The sequence below is a fragment of the Monopterus albus genome, unplaced genomic scaffold, assembly GCF_001952655.1.
Source record: "Monopterus albus unplaced genomic scaffold, M_albus_1.0 scaffold88.1, whole genome shotgun sequence".
Classification (NCBI taxonomy): domain Eukaryota; kingdom Metazoa; phylum Chordata; class Actinopteri; order Synbranchiformes; family Synbranchidae; genus Monopterus; species Monopterus albus.
The window spans coordinates 1,695,439-1,710,033 of NW_018127968.1; the positions used below are offsets into that span (position 1 = coordinate 1,695,439).

Consider the following 14,595-nt stretch of genomic DNA (forward strand, 5'->3'; position numbering starts at 1 on the left):
AGAATGGGAGGCAGAGCCTTTAGCTATCAAGCTCCTCTCCTATGGAACCAACTCCCAGTCTCGGTTCGGGAGGCGGACAACTTCTCTACCTTTAAGATTAGACTTAAGACGTTCCTTTTTGACACAGCTTATAGTTAGGGCTGGATCAGGTGACCCTGAGCCTTCCCTTAGTTATGCTGCTATAGGCCTAGGCTGCTGGGGGGCCCCATGATGCTCTGAGTTTCTTTCCTCTCCTCTCCTGCTCTGCTCTGCTCTCCTCTGTCTCCCTATGCTTCTATATGCCACCATTACACATTACTAACTTTGTCTCCTCTCTCCCGTAGTGTGTCCTCTCTCTCTCTCCCTGTAACTTTCTGCAGGTTGCCCTGGAGCTCTATATCTCTGACGAGCAGTCACCGGCCACATCGACCTGATCAGTGTTTGATTGTTGTGTCTTGTTGCTTTTCTTCTTTTGTCTCTCCTCTATCCACTCACCCCAACCGGTCGAGGCAGAAGGCTGCCCACCAAGAGCCGGGGTCTGTCGGAGGTTTCTTCCGTTAAAGGGAGTTTTTCCTCCCCACTGTCGCCAAGTGCTTGCTCATGGGGGATTTGTTGGGTTTTCCCTATGTAATAATATTGATAACAGTAAGGTCTAGACCTTACTTTGTAAAGTGTCCTGAGATGACTTTTGTTGTGATTTGGTGCTATACAAATAAAATTTGATTTTGATTTGATTTGATTTAAAACACAGATTGCCCACCACTAAGAAGTGAGTGCACAATGTGTGTAATTTTGTGTGAGTGTGCATGCGATCACACAAATGCACTCCCTCTGCCTCTGTTTACACTCTTTTAGCCACATTTTTCACCATATGAACAGTGACAAACTGAGAAGTAAATTCATCTTTAAATCATTTACAATATTTTTTTCTTGGTTCCATATTTGCCTGTGTAAAATATAAACTCAGATGTCATATGGGCTCGAAAAAGTTATGATAACCATTTGTCTATAAGATATATTGTGCCTATTGTGTTTTGGGGGGTTTTCTGTATGTGCCACACATTAAACTGCCCTGCAAGGACCTGTGACATTTAAAGAGAGAACCGAAATGGAGTGTTAGGTGTTATTTGAAATGTCACTAAGGGCTTGAGATCCTGATCATCGCCATGAACAAGAGACTGCTCCTTAGACTGATCATCCATTGCAGCTCTCTCACTGGGACCGCCAGTAAACTCAGAGGAAAAAAATCTGCTGGGGGCAAAACGTGAACAAACCTGCCCACGACCCCGCTCATGTGCTCCAACACTGGGAAAACCCATTGCACTAATTAGAAAGCACACAACGGAAGCTCAACCTAGACAAACACAGTGAACACAGCTTAACAAATTACAGTACATCATGAAGTACTGAGTCTGGAAATCTTGTCATTCTTCAAAGAAAACAAATCTGAAAAACTGTCAGTGAGGTGACGTCGTGAATCTTGTTTGTTCTCCAAAGATTTACACCAGCACCTCCTTAAATGTGGAGAACTACTTGCAGTTTTAATTTGCTTCATATAATTGTGTTTTAAATATTTTTGGACTTCTGCTGGTCAGACAAAATTTACATTTTTGATATTCCATAAACTACACTTATGTTCATTTCACAAGCAGAATTTCTAAGAACTTTAGTTCGGACTGTTCAGGAACTGAGCACTTCCCTTGCATGATTTTCCAGAGAACCTGCCTGTCAACTCACATTAGGCTGTACTTTGCTTGACATTACATGGATTAAAAAATGAACTCATTCTCTGATAAAACATTTGATATGTATCTGTCTGGTAATTTAAAATGACCGTTGTTCACTGCAGCCTCATACCTTGGATCTCCTGATACAAAAAGACTGTCTAAAATCAGTGGCACTGCAAAGAGAACTAGGCAACCCTGCTGGAAAAAACCAGCATAGACCTGCACAGACATCATGCTGTGGTCTATGCTGGTTAGTGGTGCTGGTTTAGCTGGTAGATAGCTAACGGATATGCCAGCACCAGACCACCACTATCTCTCCACAACTGCCAGAAGTTTGCAAAGACTTTTTGGTAAGATTCTACATCCCAACTAGAGAACGGTGTTGATAACATGACATTATCTGTCCCCTTCCCATGTTACAGCCACAATCCTCAACACCTCTCAGCCATGAGACAATGCATTGGCCACACTGCATTGCAAGTAAACAAGGCTCTCCATTCCTCTCTCATTGAGATTGGGTTATGAAGTCTACACTGCTGCAGCCTGTGGGCAACTGGGCTTCATCAGGACCATGGTAACAACAGTAACAGACAGATGACCCTCTAATTCTGTCTTTAAGTGTATCTCTAATCCTCTTTCTCTCTTTCTACAAGTCCGGTGCAACAATTCATCAGTGGCATTACAGGAAATGCAACCTCATTAGGATGTCAAAGTAGTATCACATCAGGGGATATCAGGCACAACAGCGATAATTTAGCAAAACCAATCAATACTAAACAATATGCATCAGTCAATAGATGGCCTGTGTGTCATCAACAACAATATGACAAGCAGAGCAATGCACTTCTGTTGTTCCATTCGATTAAAGATTATAGACATGGGGAAGCAAAGCTTCCCTGTTCTCACTTTCTCAGTCACCCTGTTTCAACACTTGGCTTCAGCTGCCAAGTTGTTGCCTCGCCTTATCAAACAATCTATGCAGCAATCAGTCTCGCGGTGTAAAAATTCAGAGCACAGTCTATGTGCCTTTAGATATAACCATACAAGTGCATGTTATCTGTGCAGGCGCCGCGCTGAACACTCTGTGCCCAATTTACAACAAGCGTAAAAGGTAAGAAGTATGAAATTTATCATTGTCCCCAAAATCTTCTTCCACCAGAATCTACAATGGGAGCCAATCCTGAAGTTGGCATTGTTGTTTTATGCCGAAAACGGACAGATGACATTTTAGGCAGTGGTGTTTTGTGAATAAACAAGAATTTGTAAAATGTAGTCTACTCTGCAATGAGAGATACCGCCACATATTGTGGATGTTGTGAAAGTAACCAACCTTAACAGGGGCGCTCCTGGTGGCTACGGGCAGCTCTCTGACTGCGCTGCCCGGGGAAGAAGCGGATATCCCGGCTGCGTAACCCTGCAGCGAGCCCCCAGCCAGCGACTGCTTGCCGCCAGCTCCTACGCCTCCTCCGCTCCCTCGCTGGGGCCGCTGCTTGATACCATCCAGGAGGCGAACCAGGAGGATATTAGCCGGCAGATCATCCACACCGCAGTCCACCAGGATGCGGCACTCCGGGCAGCGGAGCTCGTTCCGGGAGCTGACAATGTTCTCCAGACAGCGGCGGCAGAAGGTGTGCTGGCACGGCAGTACTTTGGCCGTGGTGTCCAGGCGCTCCAGGCACACCGAGCACTCCAGCAAATCCAGCAGCGACGAAGACTCGTCCATGTCAGCGGAGAGGGTGAGCATCTGGGCTTCAGTGTCCGTGGGGACGCCGCGGCGACTGGTTCGTGTACCGTAGAAATGAACCGGGGGCACAGAACATTCTGGGAGGCGGACCCGGGGGGAGAAGCCAACGGACGCCCCGCAACGGAGACCCGCACACCGAGCAGTTGTGTTCTGAATGTTCTCCGCTGTTGTGTACTTCTCTGCGTTTCCCTCAACGCGTGTCCGTGTTGCGCTTTCTCTTTGCGTGTCTCCCTCTCCTCTCCAGCAGCTGTGCAGAAAGCGGTGAGGTCACGCTCTCATCATCACCGTCCACGCGCCGATCAGAAATGCGCGTGCGCTCATGCACCACAGACTTGAGAGAGAGAGAGAGAGAGAGAGAGAGAGAGAGAGAGAGAGAGAGCTGACAAGCACCAGCGGCATCTCCAGCCGCTCAGTTCTCTCCTCACACCTTCTCACAGATTGGTTCAAAAAGAACCACGGGCTGGTGTCACACCTTTCTAACAAACCTGTGAGACTGTTGAAAGGTTTTCTCTCATCTCACCTGCTCACTAAGACAGGCTGCAAGTAGCCTTCAGAAACAATCATTTCTCAGGGCGTCAGTGCACAAGATCCTCAGTTATGGCGCACAGTGGTAATGTGAGGACGCTGTTTCAGAGAGACGTCCCCCAAGTTTGAGCCAAGACGGAACAGAAATGTTTGTTTCCATGTGTTTTAGAGAAAACTTCCAAACATGTCTTAGATTGTTTTATCTAGTTGGTTTTGTATTAAATGTAGTCTAGTTACGTGTCCAGAAAGCACCGAGTCAAATACAAGAGTTAAAAATTCATGCGGTGCCTCACCTGACAGGAGCACACATCCTTTGTATTACCCCAGGAACTAAAGCCACCTGGAAAACGGGGATTGAAACAGTGGCTCTTGACGACGCCTGGTGGCCACCTGATCTTTCTTGTTTGTTTTTGTTTCACTTTGAACAACAGGACCTCCCTAGGATTACACAGTTTACAGTAACCCTGTGGGTTATAAATAGGTAAACCAAAATAAAATGAACCAAAAACATTGTACAAAAATGTTTAGACCCTTAAGGGATTATCTACAAGGAACTATTATTATAAGTCTCATATTTACAGCCAAATGTGAATATTATCAGGCACAATGTAATATGTGATACACACATACACACACACTCATACATACATACATATATATAATTGTAACAGTAAATAATAGCATAAAGGTAAAAACCACAGATGAACTACTCCCTGACAATGTAATGGACACAGTGAGTGCGTGGTTGTGTGTTGTTCCTCAGCCGTGACGCCAGGCTTGCTTTGCCCACCTGTTCAGGCCTGCTCTATTCGCACACTCAGCCCCAGAGGGATATGTACTGATTAAGGCAAAGGTGTGCGAGTGTGTATGTGTGATACGCTGACGCCTTCCTGGGTGAGGGTTGGGCCCATTGTCGACCACCCACGATGAAAAGCAGAGGGTGAACTGCTTAAGCATGAGACACAGAGGGTGAGAGTGTGCTGTGCAACCACTGATTATTCAGATACTGAAACAGGTGTAGATTGTAACTCATTTCATGGCAAAGTAGTCACAATACTGCAGTAGCTTATTTTATTTTATATTGTAGTGACAATAGTGTGATATTAATGCACACAGACACACACACGTACATAAAATAACACTTCAGTTGAGACTAACACAAGGCATAGCTAACTCTTGTAGTATCTGTTTGTGGTCTACAGATACATAAAGCAGCTAAAACTGAGTCTGAGGTCATATAGTAAGATGCTAAACGGTCTCTGACTCACAACTGGAAAAAACCTTATAAAAACAAGTGAAGGTCAAGTCTTTTGCACCAGCAATGTTGTAACTTGAAGAGTTTTTGCATTGTCTGGGCTATCAGAGGAAGCTCCCCTCACATTTCATCTGCAGAGACCCGTCATTTCTTACTGGTCTATTTGAATCCCCCTGGCTGCATAACATTGCAATGCTACAGTATGTCAGACACTAAAATGGCTTGTGTGTTCTTGTTGTTGTTATCAAACTCTAATTTTTAATGCCTCACTAGAGCAGTGGCCTACAACTGCTGGCAACAAGCCCAAAACCTTGGTCCCTCTCTTTATCATACCCACTCATGTCCCATTCCCAGTGTGTTTCGTCTGCTTAATACAATTCTCCACAGCCTCTGACTCAGAATTAGAAGAGAACTACAGGGAGAAGCGAACAAAAATGATTACTGGATGAAAAGCTCCTCATTCCATTTAAGCAGCACAGTCCATAGGGCCCAGTGCTGCTGTCAATAGAAGACAAAGGGTGGATGCTTAAATAGCAGACATGTCAATTAGGGATGGAAACTAGCTTTTTACATACACGGTCAACCGGGTGTGATCAGAGTTGTAATTTTGGATGTGTAGATTAGTACACAGGTGTATGCCTTATTTAATTTATATAATAAAGCCCCAAAGTGTTGGGAATCTCTTGTATTTTAAATAAAGTATGTGCACCCACAGTGGGTTGTATGGATGAGCACTGACCTCACTGGCTTATGTCCCAAATGTTTGCCCCACTTAGTTTATCTTGTGTTATTTGCTTTCTCATCTAATTTTCATTAACTTGTTTAGTTGTGGCACAGCTGAGCAGTTCCAGTGAAGGCAATATTTACTGTTTTATATGCTTGTAGTGTTTATACTCTATGTTACATGTTGCCGCATACTTGCAGAAATATTGGATTTTATTGTTGCTGTAAACAAATGAAAACTTAATTGTTTTTATGACTGCAATATAATTATTTTGCAATTAAATATTGTCCTTTGGGAAATCCTTATGATGAGCTATGAAAATAAACTGCAGTTGTGTTGACCTGACTTCAGCTTCATCTGGAAAAAAAAAACTTTCTCTTCTTGTACATAAATGCAGTTTACTGTACCCAAAGGTTCACTAAAGGTTCATATATGTCCATGATATCCTTGTCTTTATCAATAATGTTGTTCCATTGTTTCTCAGCAAACACAAGAGTTCTCCCATCGGCTGCTCTGAAAAATCTTGTTTGTTCAACTATAATAAATATAGCATGTGTGTGTGTGTGTGTGTGTGTTGATCCACTCTGTGCACCTATACTATACACCTCATGTTCATCGGCCAGCGTCTTTCGTTCATTTAAAAGTAGGTTAGCTGACATGGCAGTTACCATGGCAACCGGTTCTTTGCTTCCTTGCTGAACAGTGAGTGTATGTTCTCATAGACAATGCATATGAGGAGATATTAAAATGGGTACTGATGAGGTCATAGTGCATGTCACAGGATGCATGTATGTATTTTTATTTAACACTGAATCAGTCAAAAGTAGTTATCATCAGAATCCTGGGACTCAGCAAAAAGTGTGTCAGGATCTGTTCGTGCTTTGAACTGACACTTTTCTGTCGAAGATGATTTAGTAAATATTATATATCAGGAGAAAAATACCAGCTATAGTATTTGTTTTAGTTCTTTTCTTTTAATGTCACCCTTGAAAAGTGGATAACTATTAGACCATATTTCCAGCTTCTCCTTCAAGTCTCCTTGAGGCACATAAAACACACAGGCAAGTTAGTTTTTAATGATTTTGCTGCAAATTGAAGTTACCTTTACTTCATTAGGCCTCCACTGACTGCTGCTGTCTCTGAGCTACAGTCGGATGATAACTAGCCAGGCTGTGACAGCTGCTGCGCTGCACCGAATCCTTAAAACGTTGAGTGCCTGCATTAATGCTTGTTGATTTTAAGACTTCACACCATCATAACTCAACAACATATTCATTAGCACAATCTGATAAAAGCAGAGGCATAAAAAAGTGTAAACAACGCAGGAAGGCACAACAAGAAGACACTATAGTGGGTAAGCTGGAGATATTCGTGACTAAATTTATGTCAATACCTCCCACATTATGCTACTTTTAGCAGTGAAGGAAAAACAAATAGGTAAGTAAGCGAGTGACCACATATGTTGATATGTTTCAATACATCCCACAGACTTCAAAGCAACACTTTAGGGATGATTAATGAAATGAAATGAAATTAAACTACAGCAGCTTTTACTTAGCTCATAGGATTTGTTTTCATTAGGTGCTATGACATTCTACACAAGACACCCATTTTCCCACAGGGACCATCTTATATGTCAACAGTATGTAATCCTGTACCATTTTATATGCTGCTGCCATATCAGATAATCCCACATCATATCATTTTTGATCATATTTAATCTCAGTTGTCACATTATGCCATATTATATCAACATTTCCTCTTACAGAGAGACAGTTGCATGTGTTTTTATGTTACTGCATCCATCATAGTAAATACAGGTTCTGCTTAATATGTGTTTTGTCCGGTCTGTGACAGATCAGCCATTGTTCTCTCAGCAGAATTCATCACTCTTCTTGTTATCCTCTCCTCATCCTCCCTATATCCTCTTATCTGATCTAATCTCGTGTCCCCTCATCCTCCTTTTCAGACAGGAAGCCCCCTGGACTGGCATCAATTGGTCTCTGAGCGAGGGAGGCAGACTGAGAGAGAGTAGAAAGAAAGAAGAAGAGGATGTAGAAATAAAATTAAACAGACTGAGAGAGGGTGTGTGAAAGTGAAAGAAAAAAGGGAATGTGACTAAGAAGGACAGAGACACAGGGGAAAAGAGAACGAGAAAAAGAGGGACAGAGGGGAAGACGGCGATGGAGACAAAGAAGGAGAGTAAGTAATTACAGGACTCCCAGTGTTTTTAAAGCTCCTCTTTTATCTCACTCTTCCTGTGGCTGAGAATAGGAGAGAGCGGAAGGAGAGAGGAGGAGGAGGAGGAGGAGGAAGACTAAAGTCCAGCTTTAGTTGCACTCAGACAACAGGCACACACATGACACCAGACACACTCATCTCCTTCAAAAGAAAGGTGTTTGTTTGTGTCTGTGTGGGATGAATAATAGTACTAGTACAGAAGTAGACTATTATTAACAGAAGTCAGTTGTAGTGAGTGGATAGAGATAGTACTTAAGGATTGGCATTAGAAATGGTATTACACTGTAGTACATTTACTCAAGTAGCTGAACTTCATCATAACTTTGATACACGTGTATTTTAGTTTGTTCCTCTACTTTTACTCCACTACATTTATAGTTACTGTACGTTTCAGATTGCAGTTCTACATTAACACCTTATAAAATATGATTTGTACAGGCTAAACCGCCCAACAGTTCAAATTCCTCTTACAGATTCATGCATCAGTAATAATACAAACTGTAACATTATGTCTGACACTGACTATTCAGCTGCACAACAGATTTTTGATACTTTAAGTACATTTAGCTGACAATACTTGTACTTTGACTTAAGTTTTACTTGCAACATTACCTTTAGATATGTGGCATAAGCAGGAAGCAGCATATCAGTGAGCAGTGATGGGATCTTTAGGAGAATAATTAGCCTATATGGTACCTCATTATGTGTTTGTGTGTTAACAAAAAGTACTGGCTTTTGTGCCTTCTTTATGTTTAATAACACTTGATTTAGCATGTTTAGTGTGAGGTTATACAACTTGCACAACTATAGTAATTTGTATGAATCACCGTATAGATGTTTATGACAGAAGGTCAAACTTGACAGACGTTTCGTGCTTTGCCACCACCTCCTCGCGACACTAGATGGCGGAGTTGAGTTGCATCCTGCAGCATGTTAATTGTCTGCTCAGAGTCAGTTTACCTGGGACACGTTAATCTCTTTCTCATACAGGGCGGAGATAACTTCACCGTTTTTTCTCATCAAGGAGGAGCCTGCAGACACGCCAGCATGCAGCAAAGTGGAGACTGAAGCACAGCTTGGGCTTTGTGGAGTAAAAACTCTTGGACAGCCATTCCCTCGGCGATGCATATCAGTCAGCAGACTAGAGATTGATCACAAATCACGCAGGACTGATCGCCCGCCAGGTGATCCCGCAGTGCAGCGGAGAAACCCCACCAGTGTGCCCCCTTCTCTGAGCTCCAGGTAAGACGTGTACAGCTCCGTTCTCAGGAATGCAAGGCCGGATTGCTGCAAGACGTCGGGGAAATTCCTGAGCAGCACTTATTATGCCAAGCAAACATGTGCTTTCTGTAATTTTACTGCTAAAAAATAAGTATGAATTGTTATACTTTTTGCTCTGGGACGTTTTAGGAGAGAATCGCTGGTGGTGCAAATAATGCAGTGTATCTACCATATAACTACTGTTTTTTGCCAAAATATGGCAAAGTACCCCAAACACAGCTTTTCCACCTTCACCTTTATCTGACAGGCTGATTCTGACTGTTGAAGCATTTATCTGAGACCATATATGCAGATAACAGTATGTTCATTGTCAAGTGCACATGAGATTGGATTTTATGATTGGCATGGATGTCATCTGCAAAATGCATCAGCAAAACATATTGAACACAGTTTTGTGTAACAACAGGTGACAGATTAAAGGGAAAACCTGAATAAATGCATGGACTCCTCCAGAATGCCCCCATCCGTAGCACATGAGGTGTCACTGAGTGGTTTGATGAATCTGAAAATGATGTGACTCATATGCTGTGGCCTTCACAGCCACCAGTTGGAGTGACGCGTTAGACAGCATCTTCACCACCATCATCAAAACACCACATGAGGGAATATCTTTTGGAAGAATGGTGTTCATCCCTCCAGTAGAGTTCAGAGACTTGGAGAGTCAATGCCAAGGTGCACTGAAGCTGTTCTGGTGGCACGTGGTGGCCCAGTATCTTACTGGGGTTTGACCTTATGTTGGTTTGACCTTTCAGTTGTATCCATAAATACATTTTGAAGTATGTGACTGGTGCTACAGTATACGTGTTGGCCCAAAGCTTTTCGTCCAAGGTGGTAGACAAATTAGATACTTTCTCATTTCTCACATCACTACCTTTGTAGTTTAGGCCTCAGACTCTTTGTGATAAGGCTCTGATTGTGAATGCAGACCATATTTAAGCCACTGTGAGATGTATTAAAAATTTAGGCAGATGAGAGGGAATCTAGGTTGTTAATTCCTTAAGAGTGAATTTTTTTCACATCAGCCTCATCATGTGTTAGGGATTTCACCCATGACACCTTTTTTTTTGGCTGTGTGTGTGTGTTTAGGCAAGTGACCTTGCACACCTTTCTCCTTGGCTTTGCGTAATTGTTTTCTTGGTGCCGCCTAACTGTCCCAGGCTCCCGGGCCCCTGGGCCCCCCAGGGGAAGTCCTGCCCGCAGACAGGCAGCTTGGCCCGGCTGGGGACATGCCGGGTCCTGCCGGGCCTCTGAAGTCTGCTGGCTTTGAACTATAGCTGCTGGAGGTGGAAATCAATCCATCTCTATCCCTCCTTGCTCTTTCTCTCTCTCCCTCTTCTATCTCTCTATCTGTGACTCTCTCTCTCCTCCTGCAGTCCCCAGCACAGCCCGCCTCCACTGCCATTGAATCTTTCATGTTCACAGGTAGAAAGGCAAAGGAGACAGAGGAGAGACAGGGGAAGGAGTGTAAGTCATCTTCAAAAGAAGCCAATATGGTTCTTGAGGATTAAAGGGATGAAGGCAGAAAAACTAACAAAGCTAGCGCCTGTAGTTATGATCATCCTTTACTAGACTGAAGTGAATAGATTGTTTACATACTCGTCGCTCTGTTGCTTTTTGGTGCTTCGTGTTGGAATCCACACAGTAACCCTATTCATTCTGGAGTGATATCATAGAAAGGGGAATGGATTCTTGTGTTTTCTTGTGAATGTAAGTGTTGAGGTTTATGTTGGATGTCACAGCTGATTTCAGTCCACACAGCATTCAGTGTCATTTTCCCCAGTGGAGAAATTTATAGAGGCCTGTTAGGATCCAATGTATTATACTGCTTCACAAAAGGAGAAGAAATCCTACTGATTACATCATTCAGAGTTTACTTATGGAAGTGAAGTTGTTTCAGCTCCTTTATGGCCTAAGCCTTTGACGGAAGCTTTTATCTAAACTGCCTTACCCGAACCAGGATCATGAGCGAGTGCTACAGTAACCCTGTACATTTAGTATAATAGGGTTGTAATAGGGATGGTAAGCATTTGTTTTAATGTGTGTGTGTGTGTGTGTTTAAAATGTAGTGTTATTAGACTTTTTAATATGTTGGGAAACTAGTACAAAAAGACCACTGGAATACTTCTACTGTACATTTTAATTACTTAATAGGAAAATATAAATGTTCTCACATCACAAGTAACTTCAGGTTTTACAAAACAAAAGACTTATGGCAGGTATAAAATAGATATGACATACCTATTAACTGAGAGACATGAAGTATTAATACTGGGGTTGCTGTTTTGTTTTATTCTGCCGAGGATCTGTGTATAGCTAAAACCAATGAACATACTGTAGTTTGCAAGGAACAAAAGGATTTCCATTCAATAGAAGCCCAGCTTTCTTAATCAGTTACCCTTAGGGCTGTGTCCCTGGGCTCTGTTGCTAATTAATGCTGTGTTACTCACAGCCCTCTGGAGTTATCAGCTTAAGAAAGACCAGTGGACCTTTAGCGATCCCATAGGGGCTTCTAGGAGGCCCCCGACAAAATGAGAGGTCAGGGCATTTTATTATATTTTAATTTAGATGGTATAATGTATTAAAAACAGGATTAAAGGAATATGCTTTTTTAATCACAGCTTACTACCAACCACTGTTTCCCTGTGCACAGTGCAGACAGTTCAACAAACCAATACTAAATCAACATTTCAGATTGCTCAGTGTATACACTTGTTCCCTGGGGCCAACATGGAGCAGGGGTTTGTGGTCCAATCCGTGTGTGTCTACTTCAGAGCCCTGCATATGGGGAGACTACTTCAGAGGGTCATCAATTTCTTCTACAGAGACTTTAATCTAATTGTGGGAAACAGAAATACTGAGTGAGGTCTTGAAAATTATATCATACGCACAAACACAGGAGAGTTTGTACCTTAAAAAGAAGGTAAAACAGATTGTGCTGATTAAGGAATCCACACACATATTGTCAGGGTTGATCCAGAACTGTGGTATTTATTGTTTGGTCGGTGAGAACTCTAGTGAGAGATCATGTTGGCTGGGTTATCTGTGCAGATCTGTGCAGGGTCTGGAGGGATAGCACGACTTGTACTATGCTCTCCTCATGTTGCTCATGGTGTCAGTTGATAATGCACATCACCAGAAGCAGACATAAATGCTTCTGTTTTCAAATTTCGGCCCATATGTGCTTCAATTCTAAACTCTCTGCTTTTTCAGTGGGTTGACCAGGATTTCCCTCGACCTCACACCACATCTATCCATCATAACTAGTGGCTGGTAATTGCTGGCTTGTCTACTACTGATTTGGAGTATTTTGAATGTTTTTTAATTGTGTAGAATCTTATCATCCAATCATTAACATATTTATGCTGATATATAAACATTTTAGTTGGGAGAACTGTTCTGAAGTGCTTTTACTGTAGGTGTAAGGGACCTACAGATGAATTCCAGGTTGTAGATTAGGCTTCCTACCTACAGCTGCTGCAAAATAAACAGAGACAGAGACGGGGAGAGAGATGTTTTGCCCCAGCAAAGCCAAAAAGGGGAACAAGGGATCAGGAAGAGCAGACGATGAAAGACAGATCACCAGCAGGCAGTGAATCAAAGAGCCTACTGACTGACTGAGGTACAGATAAGTGTGTGTGTGTGTGTGTGTGTGTGTGCTGTGTGACTTTTTTCAAGTGCCCTAAGGGTTTGTTTTTCCTGTGCATCAAGTGGGAAGCTGACATTAAGTCTGTAATTAAAGCAATCAAAAGCTGGAGACGTCATACAAACAGAAACGTGCACGTGCACGCACACGCTCCTAATAACACATTTAATTTAATTACTCTGGCCATGAATGTAACTAAATAAAAGTTATAGGAGCTGTGTTTCTCTGCTGCTTAACAAAATCATCAAATGAAATCCCTCATGCAGTGTTAGAAGTTGTTTTTTCTATTAGTGGCGTAGATCTAAAGGAATCGTTCCGACTAGCCGAGTTTATGCTAAATCTTAGTTAATGCAGCTTTAAAGGAATCACAGTCTTCTTACTGCAGATGATATCTGAGGCATGAACTCTTTTACACTAGTATTCTAGCCTGATTTGTCAGTGGAAATTCAAGTTGCAGCAGAGCGTGTTTGGACACTCCTGTGAAAATACAGTTCACGCTGATAAACCACAATGTTGCACTTGGATGTGATTTTAGTAAATGGATATTTAGTTCAGAGACGAGGGCCAGCTGTGGTCTGAGGTTTGAGTCTGCTTCCAAAGTTGGAAGTCACTTTAATCATGGGTTTATTTTCACATCAAACTTGGATGGTAATCATGTTGTGAATTAGACTTAATTTCTGGCTCATTTAGTTCATGATAAGTGAGCCTTGATGGCTTGTTTGCTCAGGGAGCTTGACTTCCTTTAGCACTGATAAAGAATTGTAAATCTAGAAACACAAGGAGATTAGGAATGAATCGTCCCAGTAGCATGTAGCACATAGATTTTATGATTGAGACTGATGTGCCTTACGTTGAAATAGTCTGGTGTCTGTTTTTAACTCTTTTTCTAGTCAGTGAGCTCTGAGACAAAGATGCAAGTGGTTGGTCTAATTTGACTGACAGCCCTGCAGCTACCCCTCTATTTACTCTGCAGCTGCCTCCAAATTAGAAAAGAGACAAAACTGCCAGCACCACATTCCTTTGCTTAAAGCAAAACAAAACAAAAAACATTAGGGGGCCTTAACATTACTGACAATTAGATCGACAGTGGAATGGTTAAATTCTTTAATACACAGCTGGAACTGAAGTGTGTTTTGATGCTTGTTAAGCAAATAGAAGCACAAGTACATGATATTACACTGAAAGACTTTGGTTGATTTATAGACTATTTACAGATCATTTCTCTGTATATATTGTAATATTCTCATTCATAATTCACAGTTGCAGTGTCTGCATCCAGTGTATCCATGTGGCGGCTTTGTTTAAGGCCTCCAGCGTAAACGTACTTGAATGGAAACCCTGGCATGAAAGTTAGACAGTCATGCAGTGTAAAGTTAAAAATGCTAATGTTTACATCCCCAAACTAAGCTGGTGGAGGCCTAAATGACAGACTACAGCTTCTTGATTTCTGGTGTTAGTGGTTTTCTGATTCATATC

General features: G+C 42.2%; 2 protein-coding genes across 4 annotated transcripts in view; one reads left to right on the forward strand and one right to left on the reverse strand.

The window, feature by feature from the left end:
• The window catches only part of LOC109964386 (SH3 domain-containing RING finger protein 3), a 91,127-nt gene extending 87,348 nt beyond the window's left edge, over positions 1 to 3,779 (reverse strand). Inside the window, exon 1 of the mRNA XM_020607671.1 lies at positions 3,037 to 3,779. Coding sequence (XP_020463327.1) covers positions 3,037 to 3,450 — 414 coding nt within the window. The 5' untranslated portion in view covers positions 3,451 to 3,779. The remainder of the gene's footprint in view (positions 1 to 3,036) is intronic.
• A 4,332-nt stretch (positions 3,780 to 8,111) lies between these two features.
• Positions 8,112 to 14,595, forward strand: part of edar (ectodysplasin A receptor) — a 32,752-nt gene continuing 26,268 nt past the window's right edge. For 2 of the 3 annotated variants that reach the window (XM_020607640.1, XM_020607642.1), the window contains exons 1-2: positions 8,112 to 8,156; positions 9,186 to 9,437. The gene's annotated coding sequence lies outside the window, so the exon portion shown is untranslated. Of the gene's footprint in view, positions 8,157 to 9,185; positions 9,438 to 13,041; positions 13,096 to 14,595 lie in introns of those variants that run through there. The other variant, XM_020607641.1, reaches the window with a different exon arrangement.